At 43.8% G+C, this 21,016-nt stretch overlaps 4 protein-coding genes and 1 non-coding gene across 5 annotated transcripts in view; 2 read left to right on the forward strand and 3 right to left on the reverse strand.

Annotated features, from left to right (window-relative positions):
* LOC101279885 (zinc finger protein with KRAB and SCAN domains 4) overlaps positions 1-21,016 on the reverse strand; it is a 94,026-nt gene that overhangs the window by 55,573 nt on the left and 17,437 nt on the right. The window lies entirely within an intron of this gene.
* ZSCAN26 (zinc finger and SCAN domain containing 26) lies at positions 4,258-16,123 on the reverse strand. The gene is made up of 4 exons (XM_033417054.2): positions 14,636-16,123; positions 9,021-9,506; positions 8,594-8,711; positions 4,258-5,164 (listed from the first exon to the last, which is right to left on the reverse strand). The coding sequence occupies exons 2-4, from the start codon at positions 9,438-9,440 to the stop codon at positions 4,263-4,265; spliced, it is 1,440 nt and encodes a 479-aa protein (XP_033272945.1). The 5' UTR covers positions 9,441-9,506; positions 14,636-16,123; the 3' UTR covers positions 4,258-4,262.
* Positions 10,562-13,178, forward strand: LOC105748903 (protein BEX3-like). Its single transcript, XM_012539179.2, has 3 exons — positions 10,562-10,573; positions 11,316-11,766; positions 12,789-13,178. Exons 1-2 carry the CDS (start codon positions 10,562-10,564, stop codon positions 11,640-11,642), a joined length of 339 nt encoding a protein of 112 aa, XP_012394633.1. The 3' UTR covers positions 11,643-11,766; positions 12,789-13,178.
* Positions 12,363-12,424, forward strand: LOC117198904 (U7 small nuclear RNA). The gene has a single exon (XR_004480160.1). It is a non-coding gene; the product is annotated as a U7 small nuclear RNA (small nuclear RNA).
* NKAPL (NFKB activating protein like) lies at positions 16,132-20,283 on the reverse strand. Its single transcript, XM_012539180.3, is given in 5 exon segments — positions 16,132-19,000; positions 19,002-19,410; positions 19,413-19,561; positions 19,563-20,008; positions 20,010-20,283. Coding segments are annotated over 5 exon segments (1,323 nt in total). The 5' UTR covers positions 20,265-20,283; the 3' UTR covers positions 16,132-18,936.

Genomic DNA, 21,016 nt, shown 5'->3' on the forward strand with positions numbered 1-21,016 from the left:
AGTTCAAGGAACATGCACAACGAAGACATGGCCGACCCAGTGAAAAGCCCCACCGGAGGGCGGAGGCCCGGCTCTCCACAGTCGGGATGAGCCAGTCGCCTGCCCCCGCAGGGCCCAGGCGTCTGCCGCTTCCGGCCGTCGGGACCCGGGGTCAGAGTTCCCCTCCTGCCGCGCGAGCAGCCGAACCTCAGCCCGGCCGGCTCCATGCCTCTCTAGGAATGCGGCCGCACGTCTCACTGGTGCGCCTGGCGGACCCCCGCAGCCCCCGCCCGCCCTGCTCAGTTGCTGAGTCCCCACCAGGCCATGGGGATGTTCCCAGCCTGCCCCTCATTTTTGCAATCATTTCAATTAAAAACCAACTCGATGATGAAGACAAAACTGAGTTTCTGTCTTTAGAGTCCTCACAGGCTGCTGGGGGAACAGATTAATAACGATTACAATACAGCAAGCAGCACAAATTTTAAAAACTTAAATATACAGATCATATATGTACAATTAAAACACAAGGTGCATAGAAACTATAAAATGAAAAGTATCCCACTCCCCATTTAACCATTGTTAATATTTTGTGTATATCTTCCCAGGACGCTAACAGCCACATAGTAGCACTCATTAAACATCTGTTTAATAAGTATGTATTTTAAACCACCTCTGGCATCACAATATAATTTTGCACCTTATCTTTTTCAGTTAAGAAAGCTTGGAGATCTTTCCATACCACTTTATCTTTTAACAGCTAATTAGTATTCCATTGTATGGGTTAATTTACTTAACTATTCCTACTATATTTTTTCTTTGTTAAGTAGAGAACACCATTGAATATCTTTACATGGTTTTATGAGTATATTTCTAGGGTAAATACTACACACTGAAATTTATTTGTCAAAGGGCATGTGCATTTAAATTTTGATATACAGCTCCCTTATTTAATTTTTAAGGGCACTGCTGTTTAAGAGTAAAAGGAGAATCTAATAGAATAATTCAGCCAAGGTGAACATGGCGGTTCAAAATCAGAATTAACATGTTACTTACCAACCAATTAACATGTGAAAAGACTTTCAATTTTGACAGTAAAACTATTCTTTAAAAACTCTTTAAAAAGCAGACCCAGGGGGCTTCCCTGGTGGCGCAGTGGTTGGGAGTCCGCCTGCCGATGCAGCGGATGCCGGTTCGTGCCCCGGTCTGGGAGGATCCCACGTGCCGCGGAGCATCTGGGCCTATGACCCATGGCCGCTGGGCCTGCGCGTCTGGAGCCTGTGCTCCGCAATGGGAGAGGCCCGCGTACCGCAAAAAAAAAAAAAAAAAAAAAAGGCAGACCCAGGGACTTCCCTGGTGGCGCAGTGGTTAAGAATCTGCCTGCCAATGCAGGGGACCCGGAAGATCCCACATGCCACGGAGCAACTAAGCCTGTGCTCCACAACTGCTGAGCCTGCGCTCTAGAGCCTGTGAGCCACAACTACTGAGACCACATGCCACAACTACTGAAGCCCATGTGCCTAGAGCCCATGCTCCGCAACCAGAGAAGCCACCGCAATGAGAAGCCCGCACACCGCAAGGGCAACGAAGAGTAGCCCCCGCTCGCCACAACTAGAGAAAGCCCACGCGCAGCAACGAAGACCAACGCAGCCAATAAGTAATTAATTAATTAAAAAAAAAAAGCAGACCCAAACAGAAATGGCTGACCAGTAGAAGATACTGCTGCAATACAGTTAGTCTTCCTGGACTTCTGCTCTCTGAAAAGATTTTTAACTGCCTTTTAGGGTGTCTAGGATGTCTTACATTGCAAGCAAAACCCCAGTCAAGATCTGTTATAACATTTGCCCTTTGTTCAATGTTTCTATAATTTTCAGGAATAAATAAGGAAAACACGTTATTTAAATATATCTGTATCCAAAATTTTGCCCAGGTGGTTATGGATCTGCCCCAGGGTACAGATGAGAACACCATTTCCTTTGGAACCGTAAGGAAGAATTAGGTTAAGGTGTCAATGAACTTACAATGCTTATAATACCTATACTATGGAATCATCATGAAAAGAGAAAGCCAAAATAAATTTTCCATATATTTAAGGTATATATCAATTGTTCATACTTTGAATCTTTTAATTATCTTTGCTTTTTAATGAGAATAATAAAGATATTCCATGTTCTTTCCTTAAACTGAACAGAATCAAATAGATTTAAACTATGACATGGAGCTAAATGTTTAGGTACAAACCTCAGCACACCCCTCAAAACTCTTGGAAAAATCCCTGTTATCAACTTAATTTTACTCATAAAGGCAGAATAAAGACACATACCTTTATGGTTTCCTAAGCAATGGAACATGACTGACTTTCCATGAAATTCTTTAATTTCTCATAAAATTACAGCTGCTTCTCCTGCTGATTTGGTCCTCCTCCAGATAATGGTATTAACTGTTGCTCTGCTCAGCTTGCATCCACTCAGTTCCGAGTGGGAAGTGGGCCAAAGACTCCTAAGTGCCAGGCACCTCCCCGGTGGCGCAGTGGTTAAGAATCTGCCTGTCAATGCAGGGGACCCTGGTTTGATTCCTGGTCCAGGAAGATCCCACATGCCGTGGAGCAACTAAGCGCATACCTAGAGCCCATGTTCCGCAGCAAGAGAAGCCACCACAATGAGAAGCTCACCACCACAACAAAGAGTAGCCCCCTCTCCTCAACTAGAGAAAGCCCGCGCACAGCAACGGAAGACCCCACGCAGCCAAAAATAATAAAAAAAATATATCTATATAAAAGGCCCCCAAGTGCCTATTTCAGCCTTCACTCTCCTCTTTACTCTTAGTGACAGAAGACTGATTTTCAGCTGGGCATTCTGCAACCCAGAATAAGACACACTTTCCAGCTTCCCTTTTCTAAGATTTGGCCTATGATACAACCGCTGAAGTGATTTACAGGAAGGCTGCTTAAAGGGAGCTGACTGACCAGGAGGAGTCTCTTTTGTCCTTCTGCCTTTTGTCCACATTTTGCATGTGATGGCTGGAGCTTCAGCAGCCATCAAGGATGATGACCTTAAGGAATGATGGCATGAAAGGCAGAAGCTGGGTTCCCTAGTGATGTCATGAAACCACCTTACCAGTGCTGGACTGCTGTCTCTGGCCTTTTCTATTTAAGAGAAAAACGAACTTTTATTACATCATTCCCACTTTTTTTTGTTGTTTTTAAACTATACTCAGCTGAACAAAAACCTCAGCAAAATATGAGGACTCACCAGTCTTCCCACTCACGTGACAGAGTGAGAAGTACCCCAAGCAGCTACCACCAATCAGCAAGTGATGTTTATCATTCTGGTGATATATTCAGAAGTGGACTTCCCTAAGCTTAATATTCTTCATCATTACCATGACATTTTGGCATTCACAACATGAAGATCATGATCTCTTCCAAGCTGTTTTTCTGATTTGACTTTCAAAATTCCAGAACAAGCAGCATTTTAAAATTCTGTCCTCAGTATTAAAGGAAAAAAGTCCAATTTCTTTCCCCATTTTTTGAAGTTTCTATGCAGCAGCCACTATACTGACACTGGAGTTATGAAGACAGTTGCTACTTGGATTAATTCAGCCCAGTTCATTCAAATGGCTTATGAAATCTCTTCCATAGTCTAAATAAAACCTTACTCTCTAACTTGAATCAATGAGGTATTATGGCAGGGATGGGGCTGCGAAATGGTAAAATTAGATCATCTTTGCTTTCCAAAATGCTGATTGGGGGTAGGGAAGGAGAGGATAATGCTAGGGGCAGGCAGGGTAATAAAACCAGTGGGTGAAAATGTTTACCATTAACCTGTGCTTTAAGATACCTTTGAGTGTGATATATTTCCAAACATCATTGGTTTTATTGTATAGGAGTCTGTTGCTGTAGCATATGCGAAAATATCAACCTGCTCTTTTTCTGTTTAAGCCTGTAAATCTGTGGACACTTGATTCATTGCTGACTTAAAGCCCTCACTCAATCATGAGGCTCTCTACTACTTGGGGATGCATAGCTATGCATTTAGCATGCTAAAGGCTCTGAGAAGTCCTGCAGTAAAGAATGCTATTTACCTTTGATCCCCCAGGGTCTAGAGTCAAATTACTGTGGCCCAAAGCTGACAACAAGGAAAACGAAGGAAAGAGAGAGGAGGCAGATAGCCTCCAACTTGGTCCCCAAGAGTTCTCTGCCAGAGTTGGCTAGAGTGCCTTTCCTGAAGTGCCGGCTTGCTTGTTAATGTACTGTCTCTGATGGTCCGTAAGGAGAGGACACCTCATCAAGCCTGTTTGTCTTTGTGGTGATATCTCTGATGTTGAAAAAGACCTGACCTCTGTCTGAAGGCTTCTCCACATTCATTACACTCGTACGGTTTTTCCTCGTTGTGGATTCTCACGTGCTGAGTAAGGTGTGAGTTTAGTCGGAAGGCTTTCTGGCATATGGTACACTTGAAAGGTTTTTCTCCAGTGTGAATCCTGTGGTGTCGAATAAGGTCTGAGGTCAAACTGAAGGCTTTCCCACACTCGTTACACTGATGGCTTTTGGAGTGGCTGTGGATTCTCTGATGGTGGGTGAGGAGTAGGGCCTGACTAAAGGTTTTCCCACACTCCTTGCACTCACAGGGCTCCTCCTGACTGTGAATTCTCTGGTGTCGATTAAGGTGAGAGCTGCGCCGAAAGTTCTTTCCACAGTGGATACACAGGTAAGGTTTCTCTCCAGTATGGATTCTGAGATGTTCCAAAAGGCCTGCATTCTGGCTAAAGACTTTTTCACACTCCTTGCACTGATAAGGCTTCTCGCCAAGATGGATTTTCTGATGTCTGACAAGGTGTGAACTTCTCTGAAAGGTTTTCCCACACTCATGACACTGATGACCCTTCTCTCTAGAGTGGATTTTCTGATGTCCAGTAAGACTAGAACTCTGACACACTTCAGATTCACAGAGCTTTTCTCCCCTGTGCGAACCTTCATGCTTAATCAGGTCTGAGTGCTGGATGAACCCCTCCCCACATTCTGAGCATTTATAGTCAGTCTTCTCCTTGGCCTTGTCCTGCTGCCTATCCAAGTTAGAGTCCTCATAATAAGCATCTTTGGGTTCAGATATTTTCCCAGATGATTCCACTCCTCCACAGGAGTCTGTCTCTACAACCAGCTTCCCATTCTCAATCCTTGTCTCCTCACCTGAAACATTAAATATATACCACCAGTTACTTGTTTTTTGGTGCTTAGGGAAAGGAATCTACAATTAGGAGGGAAAAAAATTGAATCAAGCCATGTGTGCAAAGTGGAAATGTTGTGGGTGCTCGTGTTTGCATAGAACATACATGGAATGATACATAAGAAACTGTTTAACAGTGGCTGCCTTTGGGGGATTATGGTGAGAGGCAACTTATTTTAAATGGTTTGAGGTTTATCATGTGATACGTACATCTATACATACATACACACAAACAGAAGTTAGCAAGCAAGCAAACTGTCATAAAGGGCATGGCTGTATGTTCTTGATAATGGCCTCATGTGGAAAATTAGAAAGCTAGGTCAACTGAGTACCCTGGGGCCAATAAGAAAGGGCTAGCACCAGAAATGAAGAAATAAACTGGAAATGAAGACATGCAGACGTGCTGCCAATTTTATCATGATTAACTGCGTAATCTTAGGTAATTCCTCTGGGCTCAGTCTCCTCACTAATAAATCAAAAACACTGGGCCACAAGGCCTTGAGGGTAACATGAAGTCCACAAAAATGTCTTAGCCTTTCCTGATCTCCTTGGACGGCAGTAACTGCTTTCCTGTGTGGTTCAATGGAGCTATTATATCTCAGTGTTGTAATAATTTGCTTATATGTCTGGAACATAAGACATGTAAGCAAATTATAACAATGTGTGCTGAATAAAACCTTAGCTCAGACACACAGGGAAGAGGGTGAGAGGGAACAGTAGATAGGATAAGTCTTTTAAGTCCAGGAGCCTGAAAGGGGATGCAGTCAGAATGAGAGAGTAAAAGGGGAGATGGATGGAGAAAATAGAAGAGGGAGCATCTAAGCAGCACTAATAACAAGCAAATGAGGGTTACCCCGTGTAAGCAAGATAAAGGCAGCAGATCATTTAATGAGTGAGAGTAGATGAGAAAGTGAAGGGTGTGGGAAGGAGACATCAGGGAAAGTAAAAGCACATGCGGGAGAGGGAAGATTAAAAACATGTACTATGTGTAAAGGCCTTTTGCAAGAGGATGAAGTAGGCTCCATGGGGGAGGGAGTGAGAGTTAAGGGATGAGAATAAGAGGTTCTTTTCCAGTGATTTTATAATGACATACACAACTAAAAGGGGAGGCAGGGGCCTCCAAAACTGAAAAACAACCTGAACTTGAATATAAAATAATGGGGCTTCCCTAGTGGCGCAGTGGTTAAGAATCCGCCTGCCAATGCAGGGGACACGGGTTCGAGCCCTGGTCCAGGAAGATCCCACATGCCATGGAGCAACTAAGCCCGTGCACCACAACTACTGAGCCTGCACTCTAGAGCCCACAAGCCACAACTACTGAGCCTGCACGCCACAACTACTGAAGCCCGCGCACCTAGAGCCCGTGCTCCGCAACAAGAGAAGCCACCGCGATGAGAAGCCCGTGCACCGTAACGAAGAGTAGCCCCCACTCGCCACAAGTAGAGAAAGCCCGCATGCAGCAACGAAGACCCAATGCAGCCAAAAGTAAATAAATAAAAGAAGAATATAAAATAACATTTTCAACAGATCTAGAGGGTAAGGAACAGTTTCAAGAATCTACTATTGCTAAATCTACTTTTCATACTTAAACACCCATCACTGATTACACGGCATAAATTCATTTCTGCAAGGCTGTTTAGAAAAGGTAGGCCTCTCTCTTTCAGTGACTTTACTCAGAAAGCTTCCAGAAGAAGTGGACTTTTGAAGCAGACTCAGAAATTGAGCAGGGGGAGTAGGTAGTAGGTAAAAGGAGCCTTTAGAATTGAAATCAGCCATTCATCAAATAGACATTTACTGAAGGTCTACTCTAGTCCAGGGACAGTAGCAGACTCAGGAAACAAAACAAAGCCCATGCCCTTTTGGTCTGGTGGGAGAAAAAGAGAAGTAAACCAGCAACTCTAATATAATACGATCAGTTCCGTGGTAGGAGAAAACTTGGAGCTCTAGCAGCACAGGTGGGGAAACTGATCCAGACTTGGAGAAATTAGGGAAGGACAAAGAAAGTGATATCTAAGCTAGGTCCTGAAGGATGAGGAGGAATTAGCCAGGGAGAGTGAGGAAAAAGTATTCCAGACAGAAGAGGAGCAAATGGGAAATGGAATGCAACTCAACATGAGGGGAACACACAGTGTGATCAGGTGGGACAAAGGGCGATTAATTAGCCCAATGTGTCTAGGACTAAGGGGTTTCCCAGCACATGCAACAGCTGGAGCTAAAAGTCTCAAGCAAATCGGAGCAAGCTGGTGATGCTAGTGGACATGGGGCTGCAAGGTCTGCAAATGCCAGAACATGCCGTGTGAGGCCTTTGTTAAAGGCTATTGGGAGTCACTGAAGGTGGTGGTTGGTTTTTATTTTTTACTTTTTATTATGGAATTTTTCAAACATCAAAAAAAATTGAAAGAATAACATTACTTAGCTCACTGAAGGGCTTTAACAAGGAGAGCAACATTAATGAATGTGTTTAAATGACAGAGAATGAACAGGAGGTAATTTAACTTCAGTGGAAGCACTAAAATGACAGACAGTAAAACAAAAAGAGAAGCAGGGCTTGTATCAGACTGGAAAGAGGAGAAAATGAAAGGGATAGAGATTAGAAAGAGAAATTCAGAGTCAAAGAAAATATGATAGAGCAAAATAAAATAATTCAGGTAACATTTAGAAGTAAAAGACAGTAGTCGTTTATAATAATTTGAATGTGGTAAGAAAAAATGAGTAATGAATCATGTGGCTGGAATTCTTTGCCTTGGGTAAGAAACTAGCACTCCTTTTTTAATTCACCCCTACAGTAATGGGGAGAAGAGGAAGGTGAACGTCTACACAGGAGAAACATTCAGTTTTAACTGAACAAAAAAAAACCCCAGGGCTTCCCTGGTGGCGCAGTGGTTGAGCGTCCGCCTGCCGATGCAGGGGACGCGGGTTCGTGCCCCGGTCCGGGAAGATCCCACATGCCGCGGAGCGGCTGGGCCCGTGAGCTATGGCCGCTGAGCCTGCGCGTCCGGAGCCTGTGCTCCAGCAACAGGAGAGGCCACAACAGTGAGAGGCCCATGTACCGCAAAAAAAAAAAAAAAAAAAAAAAAAACACCCAAACTAGAAACATGCAAAAACAGAAACAAGGATTAGGGGAAAAGGAAATGTCTGGGGTGATGGAAACTTTTATATCTTGATTGTGGTGATCATTAGACAAGTACAATTATTTCATGTTTGTGAAAAGTCATTGGCCTGTACACTTACAAAGAGTGAATTTTACTGCATGTAATTTACACCTCAGTAAACCTGACTCAAAACAAGAACAAGACGCAAAATGCCAAGTGTGCTGAGCAGGGCCTCGGGTGCGGGGGGGACCATGAAGCCCACCACATCTCACATGCAGGAAGATGCAGTCTACTTCTTACCCTTCTGTCTCTTGGGCTTGGGAATTTCACCCTCAGGCTGGATCTGCTGCTTCAGCACTGCTTTCAGAGGGGCCGTCTCCTCCACAAGCATTTTCTGTTTCTTTGCCTGGTTTGGGTCCTAGGGATGATTAGGTACACGTGGGTTTAGGAGGAAACTGCTGTTCAGAAAAACACTTCTATGTTAGAAAAGAGAGCGAAGAGAAACCACAGAAGGGCAAAGAAAAGAGGCTGGAGAAGCTGGAGCACATTCAGTTTCCTCCCACCAGAGACAGGTAAGGCTGAGGTAAGACCTTCAGCAATGAACAGCCAGACTGAAAAGAAACTGAACCAAAGCTTAGCGATTCTCCCACTGGTGAGCTCATGGCCACTGCTCTGGCCAGAGGTCTCAATTCCTGCTTTCCTACAAAAAAGCACATCTGACCCTTACCACCTGTTGTCCTGTTCCTCTCAGTTCTGGCTGCAAATCCTCCAGTACAACAACCACATCTTCCCCACTCTCTGGGTGATGCTCCCGCACCCGGGCCTGCAGCTCCTCGGGCAGGATGGTCAGGAGCTGCTCCAGCACCAGCAGCTCCAGGATCTGCTCCTTGGTGTGGGCGTCGGGCCGCAGCCACTGTCGGCAGAGCTCCCGGAGCCGGCTCAGCGCTTCTCGAGGTCCTGTGGTCTCTTCATAGCGCAACTGCCTGAACTGTTTGCACAGCGGCTCCTGCCCGAGGCCTGCGCCGTTTCCTTGCAGCTTGGCCCCCTGTTCCCGAGGAGAGCGGTGATCCTCCTTCACTAAGTGAAGTCCCTCCTTCTTCAGATTCAGAGGAGCCGGGGAAGGAGTGGTTACCAATGCTGTTGCCATCCCCAGCTTCAGACTGCTCTCTCTGTTCTGGAGAACTTTCTTTTGACTGCCTCCTCAGGGATACCCCTGAAAATGTAATAACAAGAATCACAGAAACAGTAATAGTATAGTAGTAGTAATGATAATAACAACAATAGCAACACCCCTTTGTTGGGTTTATACATTTCCAATAATTACTATCCTTTTTTTTTTCTCTCTGAAACAACCATACAAAATGAGAAGACTCTGTTTTACAGAAGACTACCAGCTAACATAGCAGGAATAACAGATTTGAAAAAAATCACCATTTTGTAGCCCTTGAGGAAATAACTGTTTCAATCAAGGACCACAAATGGGTGAAATCACTGGGGGAAAGGACAAGCTTATAGTCTCAGAGAATCACCACACTGATTGCTTATGAATTACAAGGGGAAGAATGGAGCTATCTGGCAGTCACAAACTTAATCAAATGAAACCTAGTAACACCAACAGCAAGACAACTGAGCTTGTGCCTTATCACTTAGGTAGCATTTTTACTAAAAGTGTTTAACATGAATCTAACAATGAGGAAACTTTCAGATAAATCCAGAATGTCCAGAACGCAGCTTCTCTACAATAGGCATGTACTCTTCCAAACAATCAATATCGTGAAAATAAAAAGGTGTGGGGAAGGTATTTTTCTAGATTAAAGAGATACAGCAAAATGCAATGTGTGAAATTTGCTCTTAAGTTAAAAAAAAGATACAAATATGTTTTGAAGAATTCAGAAATTTGAATATGAATAATATATATATATGCAAACTATGGCCCAGCAGACCAAATAGGGCCCAAAGGCTGTTTTTGTACATAAAACTTTACTGGAATACAGCCAAACCCATTTGTTTAGATAGTGTTTACATCTGCTTTCACAATACACTGCAGGACTGAGTACTTGAACAATGGCGCACTGACCCCTGTGTAGTCAAAAATCCGTATACTACTTACTATTTCTGCCTCAAACACAAAGGAACTGGTAGATGACCAAGGGTAGGAAGCTGAAACAGCTTGGATAGGATCAGGATTCAAACTCTAGTTCTTTTGACTCCACATATTGTGATCTCTAATCAAACACAAACTTTTCCCCACACTTAAAGATCTGTAAAATGAAAACACAGGTATTGATACTATTGATATATTTATTGAAAAAAATCCGCACAAAAGTGGACCCATGCAGTTCAAACCCTTCTGTTCAAGGGTCAACTGTAGTTGCCATAGAGATCGTATCACCTGCAAAGCTCAAAACATTTACTATCTGGCCCTTTACAGAAAAAGTGTGTAGATCTTAAGAGTTTTCTCAGGTGGTCACGTAAGAGAATATCCTTATTCTCAGGAGATGGTACTAAAACTTATTTTCAAATGTTTTGGGGAGGGGGGATTATGGGGGGCGGTGTGTGGAGAGAGACAGAGAACACAAATGTAGCAGGAAGTTCACAGCTGCTGCTATATGAGGGGTATATTGTATTAATTGTACCACTCTTTCAAATTTTCGGTAGATTTGAAAATTCTCCAAATGTTGAGAGGGGAAAAAAGACACAAAATGAGTAAAACTGCTTGTAGGTTCATTAATTAAAGCCAGTTTCAGAATTAACTAAAAGAATATATGGATATTCATAACTCATCTCATTTACAGATTGTCTACAATGTGCCAGACTCTCTTAGTTGCTGAGACACAGAGATAAAAGAACTCCTTGGCCTTTACAGCTCTCTGCTCCATAAGAAATCTCAAGTGAATTAGCAGGTCAGAAAAGGCTTTCTGAAGCCCCCTGCCCCCACCCCGGCCCCTTGCAGGTCTGCGGGACTAAGCGTCTAGGAGGCGCACTCGTGGCAAGAATCAAGAGCAGGAGGCAGCGAGGATAGGTCCAGGAAAACGGAGAAGTGGAGCAGCCTGTGCAGAATGCAGAGCAAGACCGCCCTTTGGGAGGGGGCGAAGGCCACCAGCCAGCAGGAAATAACAGACAGGGACAGGCTCGCCGACTTGCCCCTAATTTCCCATGGGCCATACCCAAGAGGCAGGTCAACGATGGGATGGGTGGAGATGGAGATGATATGGAAATGCTCATGGAGGAGATGAGAGAAATCAGGAGAAAACTTAGGGAGCTGCAGTTGAGGAACTGTCTGCGTATCCTTATGGGGGAGCTCTCTAATCACCATGACCATCATGATGAATTTTGCCTTATGCCTTGATTCCTGCCATTTTCCACGAGATTAATACTGTGATTCCCATTTTCATTCTCCTTTTCCTTAGATTTTCCTGATATGCCTTTACTGATCCGTTTGCTGTGAACCTTATGTAATTTCCATGTGTCAGGTGGGTTCTGTGTTACCAGCTTCTCACTGGAGGTTGCCTGGGCACCCAATCTAAGTTTCTGTCAACAGTAGAGTTTCACCCATTTGCATGGGAAAATGTAAAGCTAATAAAGCAATTAAATAGCAAAAAAAAAAAAAGAAAGAAAGAAAGAAAAGGTTTTCTGGAGGTGAGTCCTTCTGACTCTTACAAGACAAGTGAAAGTTAGGCAAGAAAATCGGGAAAGGGTTTTTCAGACAGAAAAGTCTAAGCACAGAACTGTTGGAAAACCTCACATGTTCAGGGTAGTTGTTAGTTACGGCTGGGAAAAGGCTAAGTGGGCTGGAACCCTGGGAAACACCTACATGTAAGGAAGAGAAGTAAGAAGGAACAACTGCAGAGGTAGGAAAACAAGGATAGTAGTATCTAGAAGGCCAAGGGGATCTGTTTCTGTAAGTGTGGAGTGATGGAAAGAGCCTGGGCCTCAGACAGGCCTGGGTTCTAGTCTAGCTCTGTCACTTACACTGTTTGTTTACTCATTTGTAAAATGAAGGTAATATCTAATTCACAGAGATGTTTTGAGGTAAATGAGATAATAATTGTAAAGAATAGTAACTAAATAGTGGTACAGCTCTTTTAGAATTTGTTTAGCAGGTTTTCTGGTCCGCACTGGAACATCCCCCCACCCCCAGAAAAAGAATAGCAACTGACTGATTTATAACTGGAATTATAAAGAGGCAGTGTTCGAGAGTGAAATGTTATAGGAAGGTGCGTTCACCTACGAACTGACATATGCACTTAATTAAAAAACAAAGAGGTCATTGTGACCTCTGTGAAGGCAATTCTGGTCATGGGATAGGGAGGACAGTCACCTTGCCACAGGAGAATGAGAAAATGGCAAGAGTAAGCAAAAATTACTTTCAAAAAATAGGACATTGAAAGGAAGGAGAGAAATAGGACATAAGATAGGAGGGGGTAATGTAGAGGACAGGTATGTCTGTAAGTTCAATTACTATCTTTATGCTGATGACTTCTTTATTTTTCAGCCCAGATACCTCAAGAGTGCCAGATCTATATTTCCTTCTGGCTATCTGGTTTCTGGATACCTTACAAAAGCCTTTCAAACCCAACATGTCAAAACTGAACTCAGAGAATTCCACCATCGTCCTTTGAAACAGCCTCTTGGTATGTGTAGAGTGAGCATTCTTGATTTTGACAACTCTTGAGTGACTCTAGAAATCAGTGACTAGTGTCTGCCAATTGCTGGCACACACTTCTGAACCAATATGCGTGAGGCTCAGTTAGTGGCTGCGGCCAGTTAGGTTCCAAATTCCAAATATATAACAGCTAGCTGAAAAATACCACCCAGCTGTTATATATTCCTGGATGTGTATTAGAGTAGCACTCCCAGCTGATATTTTTCTGTCAAAAATGGACTTATAGGGCTTCCCTGGTGGTGCAGTGGTTGAGAGTCCGCCTGCCGATGCAGGGGACGCGGGTTCGTGCCCCGGTCCGGGAGGATCCCACATGGCGCGGAGCGGCTGGGCCCGTGAGCCGTGGCCGCTGAGCCTGCGCGTCCGGAGCCTGTGCTCCAGCAACGGGAGAGGCCACGACAGTGAGAGGCCCGCGTACCGCAAAAAAAAAAAAAAAAAAAATGGACTTATAATTCAAAAAGCCAATCCTGCTGCAGTTGCCCCTTGAACAACACAAGTTTGAACTGCGCAGGTCCACTTATACTGATATATGGATTTTTTTTTTTTTCAATAAATAGGCTGAATCTGCAGTTGGCTGAATCTGCAGTTGGCTGAATCTGCGATGCGGCCTTGTGAATACAGAGGACTGACTGTAAAGTTATACTCAGATTTTCGACTGCACTGGGGGTAGGAGCCCTTAACCCCGGCATTGTTCAAGGGGCAATGGAACTCTTAATGAAACTGAAAAAAAAAGTCTGCGAAAGTAATGATTCTTAGACAGAAAATAAAAATGGTTAATTTTATGTGACAACCTGACTGGGCCACCGAGTACCCAGATATTTGGCCAAACATTACTCTCGTGTTTCTGTAAAGGCGTTTTTGGATGAGATTAACATTTAAATCAGTCGACTGAGTAAAGCAGATCGCTCTCATTAATGTGAGTGGGCTTCATCCAATCAGCTGAAGGCCAGAATAGAAAAAAAAAAAAAAGGCTGACTTTCCCCAAGTAAGAGAGAATTCTCCCTGCCTGACAGCCTTCAAACTGGGACCGGCTTTTTTCCTGCCTTCCTACAGTCTGTTCTCATCACGAGTTCCCAGCTGTAGATGCTTTAAAACATGTCAGCTGTTTTTCCTTTGCTTAAAATTTTCCGACAACTCTTCACGCCAAGAAATGACCAAATTCCTTACACAATACAATGCCCACTTTTTCTACATGCCTCCTCCCACCCCCCAATCTTTCTGATATCATCTTCTACACACTTCCCCCTTGTTCACTGCGCTCCAACCACGCTGGTCTCCCTGCTATTCCTCGAACATGTTAAGCAAGCTCCCGCTTTAGGGCCTTTGCACTTGCTGTTCCACCCTGCTTAGAAAATTCGTACCCCCAAAGGCCACACAGATCTTTTAACCTCCCTCAGGTTTCTGCTCAAATGTTACCAAGGTTTACCTTTAATAGGTATTTAAAATTGAGCTCAGTGGATGAAAAATATGCAGCAGAAGGTTGTGCCCCAATAACTAGATCCACAGCATCATTCCCCTCCTAGGGCCCAGGATTGACACCTCTCGCCCGCCCCCGCCCCAAGTCCACACGGCCTCTCTGTCGGGTAAGGCTTCCCTGCACTTCCACCCTCAGGCAATCAGTTAATCCCCAGCCCACGGGCTGCAGTTCCTCCCCAAGCTGGGGCACAGTCACCACTCACCGCTCCAACGACCGGCAGGAAAGGGCAAACGCTGCCAAGCTCCGTCTTAGCTCTTTGCTGATCTCCGACTCTCGCTCCGCGGTTCACTTTAGCGTCGCTCTAGGACTGCGGGAGGACTGCGGCTCGATGGCCTTCTGCTCCCGCCTCGCAGGAGGCGGCCAAGCTCCCAACGGTTGGCTGAACGTTCTCCAAGCCCCGCAGCTGAGAGGGGCGTCCCGTTGTGCGCTTACTGTTTTTTCATTTTTTAAGCCGAAATTTATTTTATTCATGTAAAAAACGGGCCAGCTCACTTTACTGTTATCACAAACAGCTGGCGTTCCACTTTGCTTACTCACGTAATTAAAACACGGACACATATATTACCATGTCTTCCCAATTTAAAAAGTCATCAAATACAGTGGAAAAAAGAAATGTCGAAGTATTTTGAAGATTAAATTGAACAATGAACGTATATTTGTATTGAAGGGTTTAAGGTAATAAAAAATTCAGAATTGTTACAAAACGCAAGTTCGTGAGCTGGACGAACAGTGAGGCCAAACCAACCAAAACGTCGGAGTCTGGAACAGAGAAAGGTTTATTGCAGGACCAAGCAAGGAGAACGCGTGGTCCGTGCTCAAAACACTCCCAACTCCCCAAAGGTTTTCAGCAAAGCATTGTTTTAAAAGCCAGGTGACGGTGGTCAAGCTCCTGCACACTTCTCTGATTGGCTGGTGTTGCGGTAACAAGGCGGTTAACATTATCAGTTCTTTGGAGCCTGTAGGTCTGCGGGCTCATGATCATCAAGTAGTTAATTTCTTCCATTTGGTGGTAATTTTAGCATCTGTAAAACAACTCAGGAAGAATGCATCAGATACTATTATCTATGTATCTATACTTCAGAGAGGAGCCACAGCAGAGGATATGGGGGAGGTGTCTGTCCTGGGGAGGCCCCATAGGGTCCTGCTCAGTTACAGTCTGTCTATTACTATGGGAGAGAATAATCAACGATTATTCTCTGCAATGTATGGGGGTGAGGGGATCATATATCACTACAAAAATAAATTCTGCAGAAGAAAACAAATATTCCCTCTCTTGCCCACCTCATCACACACTGTATTTTTATAGTCTGTGAACAAAATAAACCCTTTAAAAAACCTGAACAAACTTTGGTTTCATCATTGATAATTTTGAAACAAATATCATACTAACCATGGTTTTATGACATAATTCATATTGTTTCAAGCCTGAAATTTTCATAACAGGAAAGAAAAAAATTCTATCATCAGGAGAGTTACCTTCTCCTTGAGGGTCAGAGCTCGAAAATATCTTTTAAAAGTTAAAGTAGGGCTTCCCTGGTGGCACATGCCGCGGAGCGGCTGGGCCCGTGAGCCATGGCCGCTGAGCCTGCGCGTCCGGAGCCTGTGCTCCGCAACGGGAGAGGCCACAACAGTGAGAGGCCCGCGTACCGCAAAAAAAAAAAAAAAAAAAAAATTAAAGTAAAATATATTTACTTAAAAGCATTTCCTGGGTTTCCGTGGTGGCGCAGTGGTTGCGAGTCCGCCTGCCGATGCAGAAGACACGGGTTCGTGCCCCGATCCGCAACGATCCCACATGCCGCGGAGCGGCTGGGCCCGTGAGCCATGACCGCTGAGCCTGCGCATCCGGAGCCTGTGCTGCGCAACGGGAGAGGCCACAACAGTAAGAGGCCCGCGTACCGCAAAAAAAAAACAAAAAACAAACTTTTCCTTAGGCTAACAAATCCAGTCAATGCAAATATTTTACTAATTAGAAGTTAATATTCTGTCCTGAAGGGAAAACATACAACTGATTTTTCAAATTTATAAATTAGTGCTTTCCCCCAAAAAAATTATGCAAGGAGTAAACATAAATTTTAATTTTAAAAGGAAGTAAATGTATTCTAATTCATTTACCCCCTTTCAAACTCCCTACCATGGCTGGCTTCTTAAATGTCACTCATATTATCAAGGCTGAGATTATTGGCATTGCGTTGTTTATCCCATGAAAATAAATACACTTAATGTAGCTTGACAAACAAGAGTTTTTCAACAAAAATTCAAGGTGTGCATTTTTATGTAGTCTGTTTGTATCTTTTGGAAGGGGTAGAGGTAGATAAGGTGAGAACAAATCAAAACGCAATCTTTACCAGGACAGAGCTACATTTCACTAATAATACAAATCAATTTTCGAACTTGAGATTTTCATTTTCCAGGATTATCCTCATTTTTGTAAACAAAACTGTCGTCTATATGTTTCCATCAGGTCCATTCATAGGATATTTAAAATAAAAGCTTCCTTTTCTATATGATCAGAGGCACTGTTGCATTACAGCCATGAGTTACAAGTATCCCAGTAGCATGTAAAATTCTTTGATGGCAGGGATCAAGCCTAACTTGCTGTTTGGTTTATCCCTAATATCTGCTATAGTGCCTAGCACATAGAAAGCACTTATAAATATCTTCCCTTTGATTTAATAATTCCACTTCTAGATGGCCATTTTTAGATGACCCAAAGGACTTTTGACCCAATAATTAATTCTATTTCTATATGAGTATGCTACAGATAATACTCTCATACATCCACAAAGATTTTCACTGCAAGTATTGTATAATACCAAAATACAGAAAACATCTTAAACATTGGATAAAACATGGTTCTTCCATACAATAGAATATTATAAAGTCATTAAAAAGAGATAGATTTACATGCATTGATATAAAATATCTCCAATATATATTGTTTAGTGAAAAAAGCAAGGTATAGATCCATCTGTATAGTGTGGTATGGTTTGTTTCTAAAAATGGAAATATACATATGTAACAAGGCGGCTTTCACCCAACTCTCTTTGGGGAAAATCTCAAGCTAGTGTGGTCCAGTGTCAATCAAGTCACATACTGGGGTAAAAGTGCCCTTCTACATCACTCTGCCCTGCCAGATTCTAGAACTGCACTCCTTCTCCTTCAGCTCTGTGGGGTTACCAGGGTCTTGAGCCTTGAAAAGGGGCTTATCCAAATTAGCTTGGTTAGCGCTGAAGTCTCAGAGTTCAGGAAGATGTCACTGGATGACAACAAAAGCCTTACCACAGAACATGAGTGGAGCTCACTCTAAAAGTCTTTTCCAGCATTGGTGCTAGCCAGTCTCTCAATGCTAACTCTCTTGTCCACCTGGTCCCACCTGATCTGATCTCCTTTTCATGAGCTCCTCCTTTATTCTCATTTTGTTCTTTCTCCTCCTAGTCTAGCTGGTGCCTAATCTACTCTTTGGAATACTCAAGCACTCTGGATCGTTATCTTTTTTATGTCTATTTTTACGGATAAATCCTATCACCCCTTCAATCAGGTACTCGGCTTCTAAGTCAAAGCCAAGCTTTTCTTCAAGAAAACTTTGGCTTTCAGCACCTGTACTCTCTAGTCTATATTTTAAAAAAAATCATTCAAAACTGTAGTGGGCATTTGTTGGTTGCCTACCCCCCCCTTCCCAACATTATTCTGATTTTCACTCAGGTATCCATTCCTTGCCCATGTAGCCCATTAGGGTGACAAAACCTGCAGATTCAGGAGTAGGCCATTCTATTTCCCTTGCAACAATTCCTTTTGTGGGGAAGGGCATGTGACCTAAGCTAATCTAATTAGGCTGCATCTCAGTATTCTTGTTTGGAATGCCAGGACAAAAATGTTCTCTCTTCATAGGTGGACCAGGAAAATATATAACCAAACTCAGGAGCTTTGGCAGCCTTTTCGTTATTTAAGGGAAACCAGCCTGAAGAGGAAAATGAGCCAATAAACCCCTACTTTTTAACTCAGTGTTAAATGGAAACCAGAAATATACACTCAATTGAATCCTTTGTTCTTTGTGGGGTTCTTCTGGTTCTCCCTGGGGTAAATGAACGGCTCCATGAGGCAATGAAGCCCTCAAAGAGAGAAAAGTCAGAGCAACAGGGAAAAAAACAAAAAACCCTTCAGGTTAATAGATCCAATTTTTAGCCTGCAACATACATGCTTGTATATACACGGAACTTATGGACAGATATAGAAGATTCCAAAAAGAGATTTCTTTGGGGAGAAGGATCAGGGGCTGGGGTAAAAGACTTACATTTTACTGACTTTCCTCCTGTAGTGTTTGAATATTTTTAAAAACGTGCACATTTTACTTTTAAAATTAAAAATAACAAAAAATAAATTGCTAAAGAGATCTCAAAAAGCAGTTTTTTCTTGAGGAACTTATAGTAGGTACAGCAGCATCATAAAGCCTTTTAATTTTGGTCAGATAAAATTCTTAAAAGTCCAGCTATAGAACAGAAGTTCTTATTTGTCATCTTTCCTTTTTGTCTTTCGGTACACCATCTCTCTGAAACTAGCTAGAATCTTATTCTCTCTTCCGTCTTTCTTCTTGGTTAAAGGATGCAAGGGCTCTCTTCTCATCAGCACTATAGATCTGGTTCTCTTTACGCAGTTGCACAGCCTCCATTCTGCAATGCCTGCTACCACTCATAACATAACCTAAGCATTCAAAAGAAGCAATCTCTTCACTTCTCAGCCCAATTTCACCTATTCGTGGGTTATGCTTTCCAGCTTTTACATACTCAGCCATAGCTGCACCTTCACCTGGAAGCAGAGCATGGCCGTAGTTCAAAGCTTCCTCATCTTGAGAGGTGTGTATTATAGGTGCCTCTGGACCTATTAGAGCCATGTTATCTGCAATCTTTGACTGCTCAATCCAGATATCTTCTGGCAACTCCCCTTCTGAATCCTTAGAGCGTTTGACACTGGATTCTTTTTAGTCTTCTTCGTCTTTTTCTTGGGCTTTTTAGCTCTGTGCTTCTTTTTCTTCTCTTTCTTCTTGGCTTTTGTTGCTCTCTTTTTATCATCATCAGAGCTAGTGTCATAGTCTGAATTACTGTCGCTATTATCAGACTTTGGACTTTTTCTTTCTTTTCTTATTTTTTGAACGACTGGCCTTTTTCCTTTTTTCTTCGGAGCGGGAACGTGAACTGCTGTTCTTCTTAGTCTTTACCTCTTCATCCTCAACTGGGGTGCGTTCACCAGAATCTGGCTCAGGAAACTCTGGAGACAGCTCCCACACCTCAGGTGCTCCCAACTCCCCAGTCCTTTCTCTCTCTTTCAGCCTCCCCTGACGATAGCTCTCCTCCTTCTCCTTCTCATAGTCTTCCGCCCACTGCCTGTCGCCCGCATAGTGGTGGTGATGGTAGCGGTATCCGCCATAGTAGACAGAAGAGGACGAGAAAGCGTAGTTGCGGAGCCCGGTGGGCCGCTCCCGAGATCCAGAGCGGCTAAAGGTACAAGGAGCGCCGACGCCCGACCCACCCCACTGAGGCCTGAGGCCCTCGCGGCCGCGGGAGTGCGAGTGGGATTGGGAACGGCTGTCCCCACGGTGATGGTCTGGTCTGCACGGAAGGCAGGCTCCCCGACGAGCTGCGTCGCCGTCTCCTAGAGGCTGGGGTGTCCTCGGGGTAGCGCGACCGGGACACTGGCACCACGAGCCGCGCTTTCACAAGGGCAGTTACTACAAAGACCGGGACTGACGGCGATTCCCGACCACGCAAGCGCTCTAGCAACGGTCCTGCGCACGACTTCCGCTTCCGGCGCTTGCCAGAAGAAAACCCAATCAGCATGTGGACTGTGAGGCCACTGTTTTGGTTGAGGCTGCGTGGTGGCCTCTTCGCAAGAGCGGATAAAGGGGGCGTGGCCGCGCCTGTTGTCAGGATTTACATTCCCCATCCTGAGCCCCGTGGGAACGTTAAAAGAGGAATTCGCATCAGTGAATCCCTCTACTGTTCAAACACTCCCTTCTCTACATGGTTACTTGCCGTTAAGCATCTTGATACCCTCTCTCCTATCATTCTCACTTCCGCCCTCTTTATCTTTACCCCTTGGTGAAGTTTCCCTACTTCTCACGCTCCTCTTGTTAACTCCTTAAAAAGGACCTTGTCCACCATCTTCATGTCAGAGATACGTTTACGTTTATTAATGACTACCAAATCCCACTTGGAAGCAAGACCCAGAACTTATTTTAAAATCAAAGTTTGAGCTCAGCCTGAGTTAAGTGAGGACTGGAGTCATGATTTGTATTCTTAAATTCGCAAAACACAGGGAAGCATCTAACCCAGGCTTGTAGATGTCTCCTTATCTAATTGAGCTTTTCAGAAACTGTTGTTTGGGAACCACGTTCTGCACACACTTTGTTCACTCTCTAAAATGGCAAACATTTCATGGAAGATTACTTCCCCTGGATCTTAAATGTGCATAGACATTACCGTCATCTTGGTTCTCTATAGTTAAGTTGACCTGCTCAGTTAATTGACAGACTTGGAAAGTGACAGAAAAGTTAAGTCAGAACTTAGGAATGGTGCTTTCCTGATGCTAG

The sequence above is a fragment of the Orcinus orca genome, chromosome 10 (genome assembly GCF_937001465.1).
Source record: "Orcinus orca chromosome 10, mOrcOrc1.1, whole genome shotgun sequence".
NCBI classification, from domain to species: Eukaryota; Metazoa; Chordata; class Mammalia; order Artiodactyla; family Delphinidae; genus Orcinus; species Orcinus orca.

What these genes read in the sequence shown, in the direction of transcription:
- ZSCAN26 (XM_033417054.2), bottom strand. Translation starts at nt 9,440, where the DNA reads ATGGCAACAGCATTGGTAACCACTCCTTCCCCGGCTCCTCTGAATCTG. An exon ending in GAGGAACAGGACAACAGGTG is followed by an intron (nt 8,712 to 9,020) that starts GTAAGGGTCAGA and finishes AATCATCCCTAG; the next exon opens with GACCCAAACCAGGCAAAGAA. An exon ending in CAAGCCCAAGAGACAGAAGG is followed by an intron (nt 5,165 to 8,593) that starts GTAAGAAGTAGA and finishes TTAATGTTTCAG; the next exon opens with GTGAGGAGACAAGGATTGAG.